At 43.1% G+C, this 22,551-nt stretch overlaps 1 protein-coding gene across 4 annotated transcripts in view; it reads left to right on the top strand.

The window, feature by feature from the left end:
* The window catches only part of kalrna (kalirin RhoGEF kinase a), a 100,750-nt gene that overhangs the window by 23,953 nt on the left and 54,246 nt on the right, over window positions 1–22,551 (top strand). For all 4 annotated transcript variants that reach the window (XM_069532410.1, XM_069532411.1, XM_069532413.1 and 1 more), the window contains exons 2-19: window positions 1,339–1,413; window positions 4,040–4,154; window positions 6,377–6,569; window positions 7,257–7,430; window positions 7,539–7,622; window positions 7,844–7,975; window positions 8,933–9,055; window positions 11,204–11,326; window positions 11,566–11,757; window positions 12,781–12,912; window positions 13,878–13,976; window positions 14,116–14,247; window positions 17,091–17,213; window positions 19,665–19,856; window positions 19,976–20,145; window positions 20,628–20,802; window positions 21,024–21,276; window positions 22,168–22,334. In XM_069532410.1, the coding sequence (XP_069388511.1) occupies window positions 1,339–1,413; window positions 4,040–4,154; window positions 6,377–6,569; window positions 7,257–7,430; window positions 7,539–7,622; window positions 7,844–7,975; window positions 8,933–9,055; window positions 11,204–11,326; window positions 11,566–11,757; window positions 12,781–12,912; window positions 13,878–13,976; window positions 14,116–14,247; window positions 17,091–17,213; window positions 19,665–19,856; window positions 19,976–20,145; window positions 20,628–20,802; window positions 21,024–21,276; window positions 22,168–22,334 (2,654 nt within the window). The remainder of the gene's footprint in view (window positions 1–1,338; window positions 1,414–4,039; window positions 4,155–6,376; window positions 6,570–7,256; window positions 7,431–7,538; window positions 7,623–7,843; window positions 7,976–8,932; window positions 9,056–11,203; window positions 11,327–11,565; window positions 11,758–12,780; window positions 12,913–13,877; window positions 13,977–14,115; window positions 14,248–17,090; window positions 17,214–19,664; window positions 19,857–19,975; window positions 20,146–20,627; window positions 20,803–21,023; window positions 21,277–22,167; window positions 22,335–22,551) is intronic.

Raw genomic sequence — 22,551 nt, forward strand, 5'->3', positions numbered from 1 at the left:
CTGAGAAGATTTAATGTCATCAACCAAAAGTTGCTGCTTGAAAATGCAGACTTGTGCCGAAGCAGTCTGCAGAATTAATGCTTTGACTTTTACTCTTTTGGTTTTCAAATTCATACTTGAGCCATTTTCAAGAGTCTGTCATGGAACGTCTCAGCTTTAAAACCATACAAGGAGCATTTGAAAATAGTTTTTAGAAAAGTTAAGTGGGAATAATTTGTGGTTGGGGAAATGAAACTTTCCAAAACACCACCAGCGCACCGCAGCATCAGGCCTAAATCAATAGTTTCTCTATAAACCACACAGTCACACCAGCCAACATAAATCTGATCCATTAGATTATTAACCTTGAGCGACATTGGCTGTCGTGACTGACTGGTCCTTCCCTGAAACGCAGACGACTCCGATTGGTCACGTGCCACCAGCGACCTCTGATGTGACCTTGGAGGTGATGAGATCTCATCAAAAGGCTGCTCGTCTGGGATCGAATCTCCCAGGATGCATTTCAAAGAAGTCAGGAAAAATACAAATCCGATACTGACAAATTCTTGTACAATTACTTCCTCACATTGCAAAAGCAAAAGCGACCGTTTTAAATATCTAAATGTTCCCTTTGCATTGTTGTCCCTTTTCTAATTTCATAAATCAGAAGCAGGATTCAGACATGGAGGAATATTTTCAGTCAGCTGGTGTCTCTGGCTTTTCTGTTTCTCCTTTTGCTCTGTTTCCGCAGATAGATTTTGCCGACTTAGCGTTTTCACCATGGAATGTTGTTGGAATTTGTGCGTCTCTGTGTGTGGTTGTTTGTGTGTGTGTGTGTTTGTTTGTGGCCAGGACAGTGTGTCGCATGCACACACACAGCAGGACATGGGACATTTGGGCTTGTTCTCTACTGAGACAGATAGAGAGAGGTGAGGGGGTAGAGAGAGCATCATTAAAAAATGAAAAGGGAGAGAGTGATTTCATAACATGACAGACGGACGACCAGATGAAGCGAGAGGGAAAGAAAGAGAAGAGACGACCAGGGGAATGAAATGATTGAGATATTCGAGTTTAATCTAATTCGAACACATTTCCTGTAAGACGCCTGGAAAACCACATTTACTACCGTTCTTGCTTCTCCTGAACTGATGTAAAACAAATCACAAAGTTGTAAACTGATAACGATGACAACGTAAACTGTGTCGGAGTCAAAAGAACCAGACGAGTGTGTAAAAGCTGGATAGTGTGTGTGTGTGTGTGTGTGTGTGTGTGTGTGTGTGTGTGTTCTGTGTTACAGGAATGTTGATCTGATAATGGGATTAATGCTGAAAGCTCCACTGACTCACTGTTTCTCTGCAGGATCATTGAGGACTGAAGGCATCAGGGCGTCCGACGTCCTGCCTGTGTTAAAGGAGAAAGTTGCCTTCGTGTCAGGTGAGTCGGTTAAATCACTAAACCTTTGAAATGTGATGACACAGCGTCACGTCCGGGCGACGGCCTCAGTTCCACATGGGGGTCTGTGACTCGGAGCAGTCTCTCTTTAGATTTTTGATTCCACACCTGCTAATTTTGCGATTGTTTTGAAGCCGAACAGTCTCGGCATGAAACCGCATTTAAATGTGCGAGATCTCGATTCTCACAGTTTTTCATAAAGCTCCATGAATTATTCTCTGACAAATCAAGGACAATGTTTGAAAAAAATTCACAATTTAAAAGAAAATTACAAAATATGCCTGGATCCAGGTTCGTCTCTGGGTCCTGCCCCCGCCCCTCCACAAAACATCACGGCAATTGGAGGATTCGTTTTTGCGTAATCCTGCTAACGAACACATTCCCTCCTTGGCCGACGACAGCTTCCAAGGGTGACGCCATATGGGCTGAGACGCCCCGATTGAAAAACTAAACTCACGATTGACCAAGTCTGTTAATCAACGAGACCTTGAAATCTTGGTTTATTCCACGATCGCGACGACTGCTACTCGTTCCTATCTGGGATATTTTTGTAGACTGCAAGGACACGTCATCCCCAACACATAAACCTCTAACTGTATTTTTTTGTCAGCTGTTAACGTAGAAAAACCCGTCTTTTCTCGTACAGTGACGTTCAGCAGCTAGGGCTTATGGGAAACGGGATATCAAGCTGTTTGTCTTTATTGAAACGTACTCTATGATTGTGAAATGAAATGAAATCCAAATTCATTCATTAATAGAATGCATGAAAACTCTTTTTCATTTTCCTGGGAGCTCGGGAGTGGCTGAGCAAAAGCCTAATTTCTTCAACATTACACAACAGCGATGTATTCCATTACATTTTGGTTTGATTAATACATCCAACAGATGCCTGAGAATATAAATATATATATATATATATATATTCATCAGTGCTGATTTTTCTCCAGAGTTGTGTAAACCATCATCTGCAGCGGTCTCAGATTGTTTTGATGTGTTGCGGAGCTGATTTATTCTCAACTCAGCGCCTTGAAAATATGCTTTTAAAAGTTATTTATCGTTTAATTATTCCACTAACATCGTCTCAACACGCCGCATTTGCCAACATCAGCTGACTGATTGTGACGAGGTCTCAGCTAAAATGATTCCTCAATTAATCAGAGAGACAAACGAAAACTTTTTAACCGCTTCATGTGTCTGTACCCTCGATGACCCCTTCAGGGACCACACCCGCCACATTCAACAGCACAGTGTCAGCGACGGGAGCTGCAGAAAAGATCATTGATGCGGGAGGAGTCGTTCACCTCAGTCAGGAAACAGGCAGGAAAATCATCACAGGCCCTTCACACCCTGAACATCACTTAGGTGACCTCCTCCCCCTCAGCGGAGGCCCCGTGTCGCCGTGGGCCAACACAAGCAGAGAAAGCAGACACATCACCGTTTTCAATCCAGAGGCCGTCGACACTCGCACACACTCAGACGTGTGATGGATTCTGAGTCTGAACAAACAAGATGAAGTGGCACATTAAGAGCTGAGTGTTATCTCCACAAGCTATTGGAAAACTGCATTTGCCATTTTAGAAGAATCAGCAGCGAAGCGAGAAGAAAATTAAACTTCAACACAGACCAGGATCATAAAGAATACATGTTCAAACAGGGGCACGTGTAAATATATCCACATGTTGGGCAGTACTCTGTATACTTTACGGCATACACAAGTACTCTGGTTAATTATCTCATCAGTGGAACCGTTTGAGTACAACAGTGAGCTCTGCATTTAAAAGAGAGAAAATGGGAGAGAGACCTGGAGGAACAAAGGGAGACACAGAGAGAGAGTGAGAGAGAGAGAGTACGTTAAAGGCCCAGTGCCAACAACAATCTGTCAGCAAGATTCCTCCTTAGATTACAGCAGCATACTTCCTCCCTAATCACACACACACACACACACACACACACACACACACACACACACGGAGGCCGATTTTCCACGTCTGAGTAGCAGTTTCATAAACAGTGTGATTTGTGTTTCTTATATTAATCTAACCAAAACATCTCCGCACACATAATTCATCAGTGTGTGTGTGTGTGTGTGTGTGTGTGTGTGTGTGTGTGTGTGTGTGTGTGTGATGGGTTTCAGAGGCTTTGGAAAAGTCTCTTCACTCTCAGATGTAGCTGTGGTGTCACAGATATGTTAGAACAGAATAATGTGCAGATTAACCGTGGGAGTGGATGTGATTAAAAAAATCTAATTTGCAACAGTAGTTTTTTTAATTTAATTAATTTTTTTCTCCTTTATTTCATTTTCTGTTTCACTAATTTTATTTAACGTCACGCTGCCGTCACCACTGCGACTTTAAACAAAAGAAATACTAACCACTAACAGGCTGTTATACCATGTTACTACTGCTGCTTGTACTTTATAACTTTCATAACTACTGCAACTACTGCTGCTGTCACGATTCAAGTCGATGCAGCATTAGACAGTAGAAGAAGAAACCACCAGGACGTTCATTTGGTGCATTTGAACTCGTGTGGTGTAGACACAGCCCACGTATGTGTTGATGACAGAACGCACGTATGTCAACTCGTCTGTTTGCATGTGAACGTGCAGGTGGGCGAGATAAGAGAGGAGGACCAATTTTGACGTTTCCTGCCCGAAGTAACCACGACCGAATAAAACAAGAAGACCTGAGGCGGCTGGTCACGTACCTGTCCACTGTTCCCAGGTACAGTCCCAACACACACACACACACACAGCAGATGTAATTAGTATGTTTTTATCAGAGCTCTGAATCTAAGTTGTGTCTCTGGTCAGTGACTCTTTGTGAGAGGTTGAGGATGAAGTGCATGTGGAGTGCCTCAGTGCTGCCAACGCTGTGGAATCAAACGCTCCTTTCTCCTCCGTCGCAGCAGCAGACGGGGAGCAGCGTTTGATTTGCATCAGCATGAAAGCTGCTGTGTGTTTTGTAGCCGGCAGCGGCGAGCGCGTCGCTCTGAACTTCACGTCCAGTCAGTGCTGTGGCCGCTCATCACAGTCTGAGGATGTGACCGGTCGTGAGCTGGCGGAGAGAAGAGTCCAGTCCTCGTCTCTCTGTAATTATGACTGAGATTTATGTTATCAACACAGATTCTCTTCTAATAATAATAATTCAATTCAGTTCAATCACCAAATCATGAAATATTAAGGTCGAGTTCTATAACGAAATAATAGAATAGAACCTAAATGCCACTTGCAACCTGGAACTATTTTTAAAATCTCCTCGGTGGTGCATTCAAGGACACTGTGACATCATGGGCTGATATCCATCTACTAAAAAGCATTGATGTTCTCTGTCATAACGAAATGAAAAAAAAAAAAGGAGGCCTTTCAGTGCACGACGAAATTGCGAGTGTCCTTGAACGAGCACCGGGGACAGTTTTCCATCCAGCAGCCGCACCGAGCGACTGACGTGCATGTTAACACGCTTACCTGGGCGATGAGAACACGGCGTTATTGAACCAAACTTCTGTATTATCATTCGATCCCCATCAGCCCCGCTCGGCTTCACCCAGCTAATCGAGCTGCTGTTTCCATGGTGACGGGGAGAGTTTGTGCCACCCTGAGGCAGATTACAATGGATGTGCCGCTGTTGAATTTACATTAATACAGACCGAGTGCGTGTGAATGTGTGTGTGTGAGTGTGTTTGTGGTGGTGAGGTCATTTCAGTATATTTTTACTCCCCAATCAGCAGCGGCTGAATTTACTGGAGTTCGGGGGAGACTGTTTACGAGCTGTTCAGTGATGGAGGATGGCACCGTCAGTGGCACTGCAGCGTACTTCAGCTCTGATGGTTAAAAGGTTTTGCTTATAAATGCCAAAGTGGATTTATTTTAAGGCAGCGTGGTGATTGGTGCGTTCCGCCGCTCATAAAGGGTTCTGGGATCTCCCTGGAGAAACACTGGACATGAACTCCTGCAGTCAAAAAGGGAAACAAACACCACATTTTCATTCGAGTGCTGAGTTAATCTTCTTGATCTTTTGATTAGACACTAAACTGCCGCCTTTGCTTTGGCGCCAGAAGATTTTATCTCGTTCAGGCTGTTGTTTTGAAGTGTGCAGTTGTTTTTAAATCTCGTTATCTGTGTCTCATTAGCTCGCAGCTCTGCGTTCACCTTTGTCTCTGACTGACACTTCACTGACAAGCCTCCAGAGCTCGAGGGGAAACCGAGATAAACTAATGGAAAACATTCACTGCTAAATACCTGCTGCTACTTTCAAGCCTCCGCAACGGCAGGAGGAAACTCCAGTCAAAGGTCAAGGTCACTGTGACCTCACAGAACACATGCACTTACAAGAAAACCTTGATGGAGTTTCTTCAAGATGATCCTGTTTGCCTTGTGAACACGTTATCTTGAGAAGCTCTTGAGAAAATCGTTTCAACTTTGACTCAAATTGTTCACGTAGACTCGCTGATTAACTTATTAGATTTGGGTGGACCAAAGGTCAAAGGTCACGGTGATATTAAAGAACATGTCCGCCTTCAGGTAATTAAAAGAGTGAAGTGGTTGGATTTCAGTGGTCAGAGGTCAAATATTTTGGTGACTTCATGTGTATCTAGGTGATAAGTACTGTAGACTGAAGCTGTACTGGTTGATGGAGACGTATAACTGCAGGAAAGTAATTCTAGTTTACGCATCAACAAGTAAATGTTAAAGGAAATGAATGCAGATGATTTGATGGTTTATTTGTGTCCTGATCCTGATTGTTTTTCAATTAAATCAGAGACTTTATGCAAACTCACCACACTGCTCCCTTATCTAAGACTGTTTCACTTCCAGTTTCCTTCGGTAAATAGTCCGATGAGTTTTGGATTTTGAAGCTACTTTAACGTTTCGTCTAACCTTCTGCATGATCCTTCTCCTCGTTCCTTTTCCTTACCTCCTGTCGCCCTTCCTCTCTTTTCTCAGTGAGGACGTATGTAAACGTGGTTTCACGGTGATCATCGACATGCGCGGGTCGAAGTGGGAGCTGATCAAACCCCTGCTGAAGACGCTGCAGGAGTTCTTCCCGGCCGAGATCTGCGTGGCGCTCATCATCAAACCGGACAACTTCTGGCAGAAGCAGAAAACAAACTTTGGCAGCGCGAAGTTCTCCTTCGAGGTCAGTCGGCTTTGTTTCGAACCCAAGATTGCAAAGTTCTTGGGCAAGAGATTGATTTCACTGTGAACGGATTGTTCGCTGAAGCTGAAACAGGAACGTCAACATAGTGATTTCACATCTGAGTCCCAACAATGATTTAAGATATTTTGCAGGTAAAAATACATGGTTAGATAATTGTTGAATCATGTTTGAATCAGGTTTGCTGACGGCTAAATTTTGCAAAAATGAAATTGTACTGGTGGTTAATGGTGGAGTTGAAGATTTAGGTTAGCTAATGGCTAATAGCTAATGGCTAATAGCTAATGGCTAATAGCTAATGGCTAATAGCTAATGGCTAATAGCTAATGGCTAATAGCTAGCTGGTGATATTTGTTCGTTTTGGCAAGTGAAACCGTTTGTCTCAGTTAGCTAGCACTTCACTGAACCTAGCTAAAAGTGGTCTTGTGTTAGCTAAGGTTTTGGTTTAGCTATCAAATAATATGTTTTTTAGATTAGCTCACAGTTTAGCTTAGCAGCTGAAACCCATTTTTTTTATTTATCACAATGCATCAGTCGACTGTCTTAAGATATTTAAGATATATATATTCTTACTGTGTGAGTTTAATCTGCTCTCCATGATCATGCGTCGTGAACCTGGATCATCTGTCACATGTATTTCGGACATTTCTCCTGTTTGTGTTTTATCAGACCAGCATGGTGTCCGTCGAAGGTCTGGCCAAACTGGTGGATCCCTCCCAGCTGACGGACGACTTCGAGGGGTCTTTGGACTACAACCACGATGAGTGGATGGAGCTGAGGGTCTCTCTGGAGGAGTTCATGTCCAGTGCTGTTCACCTGCTGTCTCGACTGGAGGACCTGCAGGTGGGGGGGTGGACACGTGAATGAATCAGGGAAAGATGGAGGGACGGTTTTAAAGGATCGCAGGAGCCGTCCGTCCCGATATGACAAAAGGTGTGCTGTGTGTTGCAGGAGCTTCTGTCCAAGAAGGAGTTTCCTGCAGATGTGGAGGGATCCCGTCGGATGATAGACGAACACACGCAACTGAAGAAAAAGGTGAGAGAGCTACTTTCAGGAACAGAAACATCTAAAGACGATAAATGTTGAAGACTCTCTCTGTTAAACATCAGCCAAGTTTCGACTGAAAGTACAATTAGTACTATTAATCCCAGGAATTTATTTCGTAGCGGAAAGTCCCTACGGTCTAAATTTAGCTATGGTCTAAACGTGGCCATAGTTTTATAATCCATTAAAAACATTATCCTCCTCTCCTGTAGGTGCTGAAGGCTCCAGTTGAGGAGTTGGACCGGGAAGGCCAGAGGTTGCTGCAGTGTATCCGATCGAGTGATGGTTTTTCTGGGAGGAACTGCATATCTGGCTCTGCTGACTTCCAGAGCCTGGTGCCCAAGGTAATTCCCCAGGGATGTTCACCCCAGCTGGAAATATAACAGGCTGATTACAGAACACATCAAAATGCAAATGGTAAAAAAAAAAAACCTCAAAATAATTAAATGGTTAAAATCTTCTTCGTTGTAAAATAACATTTATTTCTTAAGCACATACACCACAACAACATAGGTAGGTTATAGTGTAATAACTGATTAAGTGCATAGTCTCATTTATTTCCTCAGGCCCTCAGCTCTCAGTGCAGCTAATGAGATATACTCGCCGCATGTTAGCTCGTTAGCTTGTTAGCTCGTTAAGTGAAGGGCTCTGCAGGGGTTGTGTAAGAGCTCATTGAGTTTCAATTCTCTTGTTGTTTGCATGAAGCAGATTCACTGTACAAACAGAGGAACGCATTTATATGAATATTTAATACAAGGATACAGGACTTCTAATGTCTTACGTACTTTACTTAGATTCTAAAGGGTAGAACCGATTTAAATTATCAGTCGATCAAGGACACAAGTGTGTTTTGAATAAATGATCAGCGGACAAATTAATAAAAATACTCACAGGTGCCGATGGTTCAGATTGATGTCAGGAGACACTGGGGCCTGTTTAATTTACCTCTTTAACTCATGTTAAATGTTCATTTTATAAAATTAAGAGCTGCGTTTGAATAAGCGGCAAAGCAAAGAAAACATTTAAATGTCTTCCAACTGCGCCCATCAAATCAAAAGTTAAAAAGTGTTTTATTTAAACAATGGATTTTTTACATAAATATTAAAGTGGAGGATAAAACAAACACTAGATGTTTTATTTATTCAGACAAACCGATTATGAACTGTGATCTATCTATATGTATGATCTATCGCGTAGCCAGTCCATGTAAACAGCTGAACTCTAAATAAGTCCGACATCATAAGAGACATCATCTAATAATTCTCCATTAACAATTATTAACAATCCTTCCGTCTCACCAGGTGGCCAGTCTGCTGGATAAGCTCCACTCAACGCGGCAGCACCTCCATCAAATGTGGCACGTCAGGAAGCTGAAGCTGGACCAGTGCTTCCAGCTCCGCCTCTTCGAACAGGACGCAGAGAAGGTGAGTCTCACCTGAGCCGCGGCACAAATCATCGCTGGGGATGTGATAAAATCAAGAGCGTGATTTATTTCACTCTTGAAACTGCTTCACAGTAAAAGTCCTTTTTTGTACTTTACGTCTTCACCTATAAATCTGATTTCCTGCAAGCGTTGCTGTGAAACCGCCTCAGAGATTTGCTGCACAGGGAAAGTGTTGAATTATTAATCACAGCAAACGTGCTGATCATTAAAAGCTGTGCTAAATATTTTGCTATTGTGGAATCTATTAAAATGGTCAGAGGCTACAGAGGTTAACAACAAAATATAAACAGGAAACAATCAGTGCAAATCATTGTGATCTATATTTTACAAAGCACAGGTTACATTCACTTTCTGAATTTTAACTTTTGTATATTTTCCTTCCTCCGGGACAGTTTGTATAATGTATATTTAATTCTCTCCTCTTTTCATCTTATCTGTGTCACTGTTCGTGCCTCCAAAAAAAACTTCAAGGCCCCCGAGAAGAAATATCCTTCAGCATTTGTCTAAACACAGGAACAGTCAGCAGTTAATCCGGTGGAAAATCAGCCAGCGCTGCTTCGCTTACATCAGTGCAGTGATTAGCTGCAGTTGTGGGTGAATGTTTGGATTCCGTTCGTCATTAACATACCAGCCTGTTTACGACAACACGCAACTATTTCGGTTTTTGTCCAAAATACTATATATGGAAACATCACAGTCTCTCAATTGTTTTTTAAAACATTATCAGACAAGTAAAAAGTAAAAAATTCAGCATTCGAACACAAAACTGAATACCTACATAGATGATGACTGTGATTACTATATACTGACATCTACACACCAACATGCAATATAACAACCATCATGCAAACAATGACACATCAACACATCACATTATAAATCACCAGATAAACAAAGGTTCAGGAAAAACCTTCCTGCCCCCAAATAATTCTCTCTCGTTCAAACCTTCCCTCAGCATTTTCAGTTAAGTCTGAAAGGTTCAGAGGTCATCTGGGTCTGGATCAAACTGAACCATTGTTCGTTTGCAGAGTGAAAACACAGCTGCAGTCTTCACCTCCGACGTTACAACGTCTGAACGGTGAGGACGTTCGTTTGAACTACGGTGGAGTACTGTAGTACTTTGGTGCTGTGGAGTACTGCGACGTGAAGGTGCTGATGCTGCTAGTAATACCATCATGATGTCACCATGGCAACCAAATGGACCGAATGAACTGGTTCATTAATTTTCTCCAGATGCACGCCCGTCTACAAACCAATCAATGTCAAGTGTAGGTCGACGACGACAAGAAGCACATGTTATATATATATATATATATATATATACATTGTTTCAGTTTTGATTTTACATCGTAATTTAGAAAGCACACTAAAAGATTTATAAATATATATTTATAAATCTTTTAGTGCGCTTTCTAAATTACGATGTAAAATCAAAACTGAACAAATCAAACTGAAACAATGGAACAAAGACGTGAAGCTTGATTCAGACTTGGAAGTTCTCTCAGTTTGAAAGATGAGTGGATGCAGATATCATGGCAAAGGTTCTGAATGACGAGGAAGGTTATTTACATGGATTCAGGATGTTTCACCATGTTGACCTTCAGTCCCGTCTAACAGAGCTTCAAGTGTTGTAGTGGCCTCGGTGTTGTTGATGGAAGTACAGAATGTAAACACACTTGTGTTGTTCTTCACAGAAATCCACATGCAGGAGCGGTAAATATTTACAGTCGTGCAAACAGAGAGGAACAGGGAAACAGTTCAGTCCACATCAGTAAGGAGTAGCTGCGGGGGTGTGTGGATGAGTTTACACTGTGGGAAAACACTTGGCTCTTTCATTTGAAACAGTCAGACCTGACGACAAGGTCTTAGCTACCCCCCCCCTCCCTCCCCAGCCTCCGTCTGTCTGGAAAGATTGATTCACGCGGAGGAGCGAGCGTGAAGGTTGTTCTGGCCTCTCAGGCTTTACGCTGATCAGCTGCTGAAGACGGAGTCAACAACTGGAGAAAATAACATTTGTGTTTTTAAAGGACTGTTCTCGAGTTTATTCCTGATGTGACTCTCTGTGTTTGCAGTGGTAGTGTACATGTTAATACTGTTGTCGTGTGTGTGTGTGTGTGTTTGTGTGCAGATGTTTGACTGGATCAGCCACAACAAGGAATTGTTCCTGCAGAGCCACACAGAGATCGGCCGCACTTACCAACACGCCGTGGAGCTGCAGACTCAACACAACCACTTTGCCATGAACTCGATGGTAGACAAAGTCTTTAAATTCATTATATCACTGCATGGCTGCGGCGTGAAATGAAAATATACTGAAATTAAAATCTAAATACATTTGAAAATTGTCAGGTCCAGTTTAATATGACAAATATGTGCAATGTACAATATGTATATCATTCATAACGACTCCAGTCGCTCAACTCATTATATTTTATTCAATGTAAGAACAATAATTAAATAATGAATGCATTTTATCTGTTTCCATCCCAGAATGCTTACGTAAACATCAACAGAATCATGTCAGTGGCGAGCCGCCTGGCTGAGGCCGGTCACTACGCCTCCACCCAGATAAATCAGATCTCATGTCAGCTGGATCAGGACTGGAAAAGTTTTGCTGCTGCGCTGGACGAGCGCTCCACCATCCTCGCCATGTCGTCTGTCTTTCACCAGAAGGCTGAACAGGTGAGGCAAAACATTTAATTGACCCAGTCGTCTTTGAGCCGAGGTAAGAGCGGGGATGATGGCCCTAATCCTCTCTTGTAGAAACTCACTGGTCGTCTTTGTGAAAAGAGAATCATCCCGCTCTGATGTAAGAACTCCCCTTTCAATTCCCCGTCATTAGAGGAAAAGCTGTTCCACTTACTGTGAGACGGCTGCTGCTGCGGCTCCGCTGCTGATCCGCTAACTATCTTATCTCGGGGTCTCTCTGCAGCAGACGCTTGTCCAGAATGTAAAATGTAAACGGCACTTTTTTCTATTTATTTGTACGTCTGATTATATTTAATAAATCAAAACTGCTCCGCTGCTGATTCCTGGAAGGTTGACATGGCAACAGATGGGACTTGTTTGATTCCTGCTGGGCCCTTGACATCAGCTACAAGTGCACATTTGAGGGAGAGCGGCACATGAAAGAGGAACAGAGAGAGGATGGGGGCAGAGAGAGGTCTGGCTCAGACTGAGGAAGAGAGAAACAGAAAAAAAAACAAAAAAAACTGTGTCAGCATCAGAGATGAAACACACGAGGAGCAAAAAGAAAACCGGCTACAGAGAGAAGATGGAAGAGAAGAGTGAAATCTGAACCCTGTGTAATATTTCTCAGTAGATTTTTCAGGGAAGCAAATCAACACAGACGGAAATGTCACAGTGGCACACTGTTACCAACTCAGATTACAATAATTACACTTCTTTGAACAGGGATGATGAGTACCTGCAGCAAATGTCATGGCAACCGCACCGCGCCATGCTTTGGACCCAAAATCAGAAAAACAAGGTCCAGGACAGAAATTATATTGTGACAGACTGACGGCTTTAAAATGAAAGAACTCTTTGCATTAAAGCGTTCAGTCATTTTTATTAATTTATGTTTTTAGGTTGTCCATCCGTCCGTCCCATTCTTGTGTACACGATATCTCAAGAACTCCGTCAGGGAATTTCTTCAAACAGTCTTTTGAATGATTTCTAACGTGTTCTTATTTGCGTCCTCAGTTCCTGTCGGAGGTGGACGCCTGGTGTAAAGTCTGCAGCGAGGGAGGGTTACCTTCTGAGATGCAGGAGCTGGAGCTCGCCATCCACCGCCACCAGAGCCTGTACGAGCAGGTCACCCAGGCTTACACCGAGGTAAACCCACAATACCAGATAACCCATGAACTGGGTTCTGCTGGTCATCAGCTGTAACTGCAGGTTGTATACGAGCAGCTCACGAAGGCTTTGGCCAGAAATACACTCGAATCAAAATGACCAAGATTCGATTTGACAAAATTAAATTTGATTTCTAAACGTGTGAAGCCTGTGAAGTCTCAGCTCACTGGTCACAGCCGGCTCTTTTAGTTACTGGCACCAGTTTCTTCAATCTCTTTTTCTTGTATTTTCTAACAAAACACATAAAATGAGTATTTCAGATCATTCTTTGGTTTTCGCTTGGCTTGTTTCTCTAGTTTGTTCATGCTCTGGAATAATCGGAGCTTTAACTGCCCCGTAAACTGCAGAATAAACAATTACAGCTTTCAAGTCATCAGAAATGCTTTGAAAATATCCCCCGCAAATAAAAACCGAGCCCTTGAAAAGACCATGAAACCGTTTTAGTTTGTCAGCTGGTGATATAGAACAATCATTTTGTGTAGAGAAGGGTTCAGATAAAGTGTGAGGAGGGTGAAGTGGACTCCAGAGTAAGTGTTGCTGTGTGGCAGCAGAGTGTTGGGCTGTGATTGGCTGTGACGACAGGGTGGCGTTGATCAGCTGCTGCATCGCCACTTCAAATGTAGTCATGAAAGTCTCCGGCTCTTCTCCGCTCTTTGCTTCAGACAGACACACACACACACACACACAGACAGACAGACACACACACAGCTTGGTTCAGAGCTTGCTGCTAAAAGTGAAATTATTCCTGAAATTATCTGGAGAGGGTGTATGTGAGAATGCAAATGTCTTTCTTTATCTTTATGTTTGTGCGTAGACGTTTCTAATCTCTTTGTGACCGACCTGTGTGTGTGTGTGTGTGTGTGTGTGTGTGTGTGTGTGTGTGTGTGTGTGTGTGTGTGTGTGTGTGTGTGTGTGTGTGTGTGTGTGTGTGTGTGTGTTTCCAGGTGAGTCAGGATGGCAAAGCTCTATTGGACGTCCTCCAGAGGCCTCTGAGTCCCGGAAACTCTGATTCGCTGACAGCCACTGCCAATTACTCCAAAGCGGTCAGTGCCATTGATTTCACTCCTGCTGTCCAATTACCAAAGAGAAGCAGCTTTAAGTTTCGTAAATTAAATCAAAAATCTAATAACCCTAAATACAAAATGTCACCACGTAGTTTTTAACCTTTGTGTTACTCTGCAGGTTCACTGCATCCTGGACGTGGTTCACGAGGTTCTCCATCATCAGCGGCGTCTGGAAAACATTTGGCAGCACCGAAAGGTCCGACTGCACCAGAGACTGCAGCTGTGTGTGTTCCAGCAGGACGTCCAGCAGGTGCGCGTACACACACACGCACACACACACACACACACACACACACAAACGAACACACACATTTTATTGCCGTTTAGAGTTTATTGAAGGACGTTTGTAAAAGTTTTATTCAATGAGGTCGAAGAATTCTCTCAAACCACAGTAGAGTGTGTAATCTTCTACGTAAGCATGTAATCAAGTGAGCAGACCATAGTAGTGTGTGTGTGTGTGTGTGTGTGTGTGTGTGTGTGTGTGTGTGTGTGTTCCTCCGCAGTGCAGACTAGAATCACCACAGCTCGGTTATCCCTTGTCGTCCCAGCTGAAGAGTGAAAATCCCTCCGATAGAATTCTCTGCTCTTCTTCTGCAGACGGCGCGGGTTTGGAAAGGTGTCGTCCCAGATTACTGGACGTTTGAGAGATATTCAGGAGCTCAGGATTCGAATGCGTGAAGGATATTAATAACCAAACACAGTGAATGTCATCATTGCGGCAGGGAGAGGTTGCGAGTATTGTTTTGTTTTCTTCAGTATGATTTATTGTGGCTTTAACAGTCATGTAACAGGAACGATGCACAACCAAATTCCACTGGCATGAGTGAAAACCCTGAGATCTTTTTTTAGTACAGTAACAAGTAAAAACACAGTGATGCAAAGCAGCTGAAATCTGCCCCTGACTGTGTCGGTTTTTTCCACCAACAGGCTGAAACAGGAACAGCAGAGACAGATTTACAGATGTTGATGTGTAACATCTGCGAGCGAGGACGGAATAACGGATAAATGATGCAGCTTGTTCAACGGCAAAATGTCAGGAAATGAGATGTCAGTGTAGTCTGCTGGTGAAACGATAGAAATGAAAATAGCTGTTTTTCAAAACAAATGATAATTTGAGTCGTTTATCACGTTAATAAAAATGTTGAATATCACTTTTGAGTGGTTTTATCTAAACCACTCATCCTGAGGTTCACGTCGGGGCTGGAGCCAATTTCATTCTGCTGTTCTGTTTTGAGGGTCTTAGACGAAACTTCATCGACTCGAACCAACATTGATTAGTTGAGATGAGATTAAAGTTTAATAACATATAGATTGTATATTATATATCTGGTAGAAAATAGCCTCGTCCTTTCAGTGTATTTGTTCCATTGTTTTCTTAAGAATGCCTCGAGACAATCATTTCAAATTTGGCACGAAACTTTCGCTGAGACTCACGGATCATCTGATTAGATTCAGGCGGTCTAAGGTTCAAAGTCAGGGTCACATGACCTTAAAAAAACTAATTTGCTGCCTCTTGAACATGATATCTGAAGTCTGCCTGGAGGGAATTTCTTCAGATTTCGATCAGTTGTCTTTTGGACTCAAACATTATTTCTAGAGGGGTTTTTTTTCTAATTGTTTTTATTATTTATTTATATATCACCCCTAAAATAAAGTGTCGGTTCCAGTCATTCAAATATAAGCAGCAGAATAAAACCACTGTTCACACTCACACTGCTGCTGTTTCCATTTAAACCTTAATATTAGTTCTTTTTCTAGGTCACGTTCAGTAGTTTGGGAATTCACACACACACACACACACACACACACACACACACACACACACACACACACACTATTGTAACTGTCAGACTCAGTAGAGAGAATCAGGGCATTGGGCGTGAGCCATACAAACATTTGCATGTGACCCGAGAGAGAGAGAGAGAGTTTTGAAGAGAAGTAAAAAGAAAAACAAAAGATTAAAAAAAAAAAAAAAACACGAGTGAAGAAGAGTTCATATCTTTAGATTATAAATTCATTGAACACAGAGCGTTGCCAGCAGAACTCGTCGTGCATCACTTTCTACGAGACCCAGGAGAGAGAGAGAGAGAAATAGAGAGAGAGAGAGAGACACTTAGTGGGTGAGACAGAGAAACTTAGACAAAGAGCGAGTGAGAGAGTGCGCTCATACCGATAGTCTATAAATCAGTGGAAACAGGCCGATTCCAAGCAGAGTTGTAATGCTACAGAATATATGTGACCCCAGAGAGGGAGAGAGAGGGAGAGAGATGCTGAGGAGAACATATTGGGTGTGTAGTTTCATTTGGCAGCTTCAGTTGCACATTCAAACAAAGATAGTCCAGCTGCAGTCGGCACGTTTCGGTTTGTATGTTGCGACCTCGCCGCGACCCCTCCGTGGCTCCAGCTGGACCGGCTGCACGACGCTAACGTCATGTGAGTTACAACACGGTTCATCCGTAACACGCTGCGCCTTCAAGGCCCAGATGTAGTGATGTGTTAATGGGCTGTGCTGAAGGGGGATGTCGGTGCAGAGGAGGAGTCCGGTTTTTTTTTTTAAATTTGAAGCTTGATCTGCTGTTTTTAGATGCGGTCCGGGACGGAGGGTTGTGTAGGTCAAACCAAAGAAGTATATGTGCTCACGACTTAAATGTCAAGCTGTGTCAGCAGATAGATATGTGTACACGAACGCTGCTTCCAGACAACTCATTTCTATTTCGCTGGATATCTTCTGCATTGATTTAACAATTCTAATCATCACTTCTAACCGTGCGTTCACCGACGGCCGGTGAACGAAAAAGGTTCCAACGTTGTATAAAACAAAGCAAAGGACGGCACCTGCTCAAGTTCGGCCTGCAGTCGTCTAATGACGCAGAATATTCAACATCCTGTGACCTACATTTCCCTGCTCAGATCATGAGGGCTTCATCTGATCCATTTCTAATTCATTAGGCCTGGGACCGTTTTGTGCCGCCGATCGGTACGAACTCTGGTGCAGTGCCAGGAATGCAACACGGAGCAGGTGACCTGTGATCCTGAGTGTGTGTTGGAAGATCTGAAGACGATCGCTGTCTCCTCTCTCTCTCTCTCCTGCAGGTGATGGACTGGATAGAAAACCACGGCGAGGCTTTCCTCAGCAAACACACCGGCGTCGGGAAATCCCTTCACCGAGCCCGAGCGCTGCAGAAAAGACACGACGACTTTGAAGACGTAGCTCAGGTGAGCGCAAGAAACGTGGTTGCCGTGTTTTCACGAATGCAACATTTCACCCTTCAAGAGCAGCAAACTCGTGTCAGAGAGAAAAGAACGACATCTACCACGGAAATCTTGGAGTATTTAGTTTTTTTATGAAATGTTTATTCGCCTGTCCTGCAAACATCTGTAAGTAATCTGCCTTGATTAATCCCAAATTTTCAAAACCACCATGGCTGCTGATGGCAGAAGGCATGAAGATATGCCTCCACATAACCATTTATGGTTACAAGACTTTTCTAAAAAAAAAAAAAAAATCAGCAGAAGATGTTATCCATTCCTGAATTTCAGTGCTACGGCCGCGTAGGAAACACTGGCACTGAGATTTTGGACACAAAGACGAAAACAAAACAAAGAAACACGTTGAACATGAGCAGAAATGTGGCAAAGACACGGCTGCAGAAAAAAACAAGAGTCGGCAATTTAGTAGGAATTTAAAAAACGATAATCGAGGCTTTAAATTGCAAGATTAGTCATTATAACTTCAAATCCAAAACCTTAAAGGGCTTTGAAACCAAAAGTGATGTGACTGAAGTTGTTGATTTGAAGTTCTAAGACATTGACACACACACAGACACACACATATCGGTAACACCATTGATGGGATGGATTAAACCAAGGTCTTGTGCTTGTGTGGAGTTGATTTTTGTCTCCTCTCTTTTATTCGTTCCTCGACTCATCAATCTCCTTGTCTTTCTTTTCCTCTCTTGTTGTGTGAAACTTTAGTGAGTCCACGTCACCGAGCTCATCTCAGTCATTTGCTTTATTTCAGTGTTTTTTAGTTCCTGAATAAAAGAACACTGGTGTCACGACGTCCATCCGAGTCTAATTTATTCAGAATCCGTGGTAATTAATAAATAATTTTCCCACTTTGGTCAGTGGAGTTTCAGTAAAGTGATAATCCTATAAAAGAGTGAATGTTAATCCCCGTGTAGGAGCGTGTAGTTGTGTAATGTGATGTTTACACTGGATTAGGATTAACCTTCATAACCTGCCGTGGATCAGCTTTATTTGGGTCGGATGTTTCCTTCTGTTGCCCCCCCCCCTCCCGTTAGCGTTTCTCTACAGTTTGCGATGTTTTGCTGGGAAAGCTTTCCTCTTAGCAATATACATAACATTAATTAATTCAGCGGTCGTTTAAGATACAAGCCGAGACACGAATACATAAGTTTGTTTACTCACGGAGCCCTTGGATAGTTTCTCTCACACGTGAACACAAAGACACGAGGAAACACGTCTGATTATTGATAGTTTCAAGTCTCAAGTTTCTCCTTTAGCGTTTTTCTATGTACTTGTTATGTTTGTGTTTAACTGGCAGAGCTTTAATGAGCTTTTACCCTCAGCGCTGCTATTTTGATGTCAGCTCTGCTCATCTACATCTGATTAAGTGCTTCACCAGTAGAAACAACTCGTCATGAAATAATTTAGAAGATCACAGATCTTATTCACCAGCTTCTTCTGAGATTTTCATTTCCCCAGAGGAATGGCAACGGGTTGACAGCGAGGTCAGATCTGAAACCGTTATTCTGGTTATTTTAGAATGATAACATCGGAGAATAAACTCCAAAGAAAACTGGGTTGTTTGTAGCTGATGCTTCTCAGGCGGCTCTCGTGTTTCTGGACGGTTGCTAGGATGTTGATTGGCGGTTTCTGGGTTCATCGGGGTGGTTGCTATTATTGATGCCGAGATAATTACAACGTGTGGTCACTAGAGTATCAGCGGGTGGTAGCTGGAGCCTGATCCAAATTGATTTTTCCTCACGTCAGTTCAGGCGTCTGTGTTCAGGTGACGAGGATGAATCTGCTTTTCTGTCATCTCCCTTTTTTAAAAATCCTCACCCTGCAACAAAACCAGTCACGCAACAGAGCCTAATAATCTCCTGTAAATTATAATCTCTATCTACTAACTAATCCTGCCGGCATATCATGTGAGATACCCACTCTGTAATAATAATCATCGGGATCAGAACAACACGTATTTCTCTCTCTGCTGTAACGTCACAAAACTGATGACTGCCAGAAGAGAAGAGAATTGAACGTAGACACAGGAAACATTTGATTTACAGTAACTGGAATTAACATTTTAATACAACATGATCCAAATGTGATGGTAGTGATGAAAACTGTGCCCAGGACCTCAGACGTTAAGTTTTGCCTCATTAGGACCAGAGTTTGGTCCCATGAGGTCGAGCGGTCCTGACAAGGCCTGTGTTAAAGTGTTAAAGTGTTAAAGTGTTAAAAGCTTTAGAGATGATTGGTAGTGTGGTCGTAGTAGAGGAGCTTTAATATATGTGGCACATTAAAGGGTTTGTTTTTCCTCCATGGTATAAGAATTAATTTAATGCGGATATGAGAAATGTTGAAGCTGCAGTTGATGATGATGATGATGATGATGAAGGTCCCCTCTTCTCCTCTCAGAACACGTACACTAATGCAGACAAGCTGCTGGAGGCGGCTGAGCAGTTGGCTCAGACTGGAGAGTGCGACCCAGAGGAAATCTACAAGGCAGCCAGACACTTGGAGGTCCGGATCCAGGACTTCGTCCGACGAGTGGAACACAGGAAGCTGCTGCTCGACATGTCCGTCTCCTTCCACACACACACCAAGGAGGTGGGACAATCAAACGCAGACAGTCGCAAAGTAACACGTTCAAACACGCACGATGCCGCCGCCAGAGACGATTGAACGCACCTATACTAACTTCCTGTCTCTCCATCCTTCTCGTCCAGCTGTGGTCATGGATGGAGGAGCTCCAGAAGCAGCTCTTGGACGAAGTGTGCTGCGACTCCGTGGACTCGGTTCAGACTCTGATCCAGCAGTTTCAGCAGCAGCAGACGGCCACGCTGGAGGCAACGCTCAACGTGATTAAAGAGGGAGAGGAATTAATACAGCAGCTCAGGTAAAACGAAATTTATATTATTATTCATGATGGTGTGAGAGAGGGAGAAAAATCAATTGTGAGGCTCAGGTAACGATATTAATATTTATAATGTTATTAAATCAAGAGAAGGATTTAGCTCAAGTGATAAATTTCACACTTAAAAACATCATTAAAAAGTCAAATCCTTTCAGCCACATGGGAAAGATTATGAATAATAATTAACATCTTGGCACATAAATATTTATACGTATTTTGGGGGAAGTTTCATCACTTGCTGTATTTCTCCTCTTACTTACAATAACATTAGTTACTGAGGGAAAGTCACTGGATGTAACTGTGTTAGATTATTATTTTCTATTTCACAAACAACGTCAAATAAACATATATGTAAATAATCTACATAAAATAAAAGTCACTTGTGTCTCGTATGTTTGCGTTTATTCATTTGCATTAATTTGCACCGATTAGCTGCACTCTTCATTTTCTGTCTCTGTCTGCAGAGATGCCGCCATGTCGACCAACAAGACGCCGCACTGCAGTTCCATTGCACACATCCAGGGGGTGCTGCAGCAGCTGGACGAGGCCCAAGGCCAGATGGAGGAGCTGTTCCACGAACGCAAAATCAAACTTGACATCTTTCTCCAGCTACGCATCTTTGAGCAGTACACTATCGAGGTAAGAGAAGGACGGTGCGTCTTTGTTTTACAAAACACAGTCATGCAAGTTCATTTACGATTTGTTGAGTGTGTGTGTGTTTGATCGGTACCCTGCCTCCGACACGTTGTCAATTTTTATTTACACTCTATGATGTGGAAAAAGCCACAAGAAGATACACGACATGAAAAATGAAATGACGACAACTCAAATCACATCCTCATTCGTCTGTGTTCCCGCAGGTCACAGCAGAGCTGGACGCTTGGAACGAGGATCTATCTCGTCAGTTGAACGACGCCAGCCGCTCGGGCGGTGGCAGCAGCAGCAGCGGCGGCAGCAGCGGCTCCTCCTCTGGCAGCGCGGAGGACATCGGCCTAGCGGAGCAGCGGCTGAAACGACACGCGGAGCGGAAGGCGGCCATGAACAACATGACCTATGAAGTGATGCAGCAGGGTCAAGACCTGCACCAGTACATCATGGAGGTTCAGGCCTCAGGTAACACACGGAGGAATCTGTTGCTCTGCCAGACGGAAAAACTCACCGAACAGTTTCACAGATATCGTAATACTTCATCTTTGGTCGCACATATCAGGAATCTGAAAAGATTGTGTAAGAAACTGAGTCAATTCTGAAGAAAGAATCTTGGAGGAAACAGTCTCTTCATTGGTCGTTGGTTACATCTGCATGGTTTTTTAGTTTCTCAAGAGATTGGTTCAAGATTTTGGATCCTGCTGCTTATTTCCTCATATAAATATATAAATATATATATATCTATATATATTTGTACATTTTATGAGTTCTTTCTCATTAAATTCCGACTTTATTCTTGAAATCTCCACAAATGATAAACGGTTATACTCTGCTGTAGTTTCTGAATTTCGCTGCAGAGTCTCACATCTCGATTCACAGCTGCCCACTGTGCTACAAAGCAGAGAGGGAACCCTAATGCTGAGGCAGCACCATGAACTGGAAACGCTCGCTGTGTGGAACAGAGAAAGAATTAGGTTAAAAAAAATATGCACAGCTCAATCCTCTTACTGCGTGTGTTTGTATATGTGTACTCGGAGGTCACTGGCTCAGTCGCTGGCTCAGTCGCTGGCTCAGTCGCTGCACCCCCTGCAGTGATAAATCTCTCGTCTACCACACACAAAACATGCACTCTCTCTCTTTAGCAGCGCCGGTTACTGGAGAGGTGAGGGATTCATAGTTTACTGATGCCACAGACTGAGAACAGATGCAAACCACCGATGATCATATCATATAATAAGATAAAGATGTATCATGTCTTGCTCAGCACCCAGGTGGACATATTCATGTTGAGAGTTGAGGAAACGACAGCAGCTGAGGGAACCAGCAGTGTAAAGGTGTTTGCTTCTTGTGTGTCAGGGATCGAACTGACGGGGGAGAAGGACATGGACTTGGCCTCTCAGGTTCAGGAGCTGCTGGAGTTCCTCCACGAGAAGCAGCAGGAGGTGGAGCTGAACGCGCAGCACACGCACACGCGGCTGGAGCAGATTCTGCAGCTGCGCCACCTACAGGCCGAGGTTAAGCAGGTAAACGCATTAAAACACCCGCATCAAGAAACGTCATCATTTAATTAATTAACGCATTTTGTTTTTAGTTTTGCTTGAATTGAATTTCCACAGGATCAACTTGTTCACGCCTCCACTCAGCAGGTTTACTATGTTGCCGGCCAATCAGAGGCCTGTACTCTGACTACTACTACTACTACTAATAATACTTAAGTATATAAGAGTTCTCCTGGTGTTA

Source organism: Paralichthys olivaceus, chromosome 10 (genome assembly GCF_024713975.1).
Source record: "Paralichthys olivaceus isolate ysfri-2021 chromosome 10, ASM2471397v2, whole genome shotgun sequence".
NCBI lineage: Eukaryota > Metazoa > Chordata > Actinopteri > Pleuronectiformes > Paralichthyidae > Paralichthys > Paralichthys olivaceus.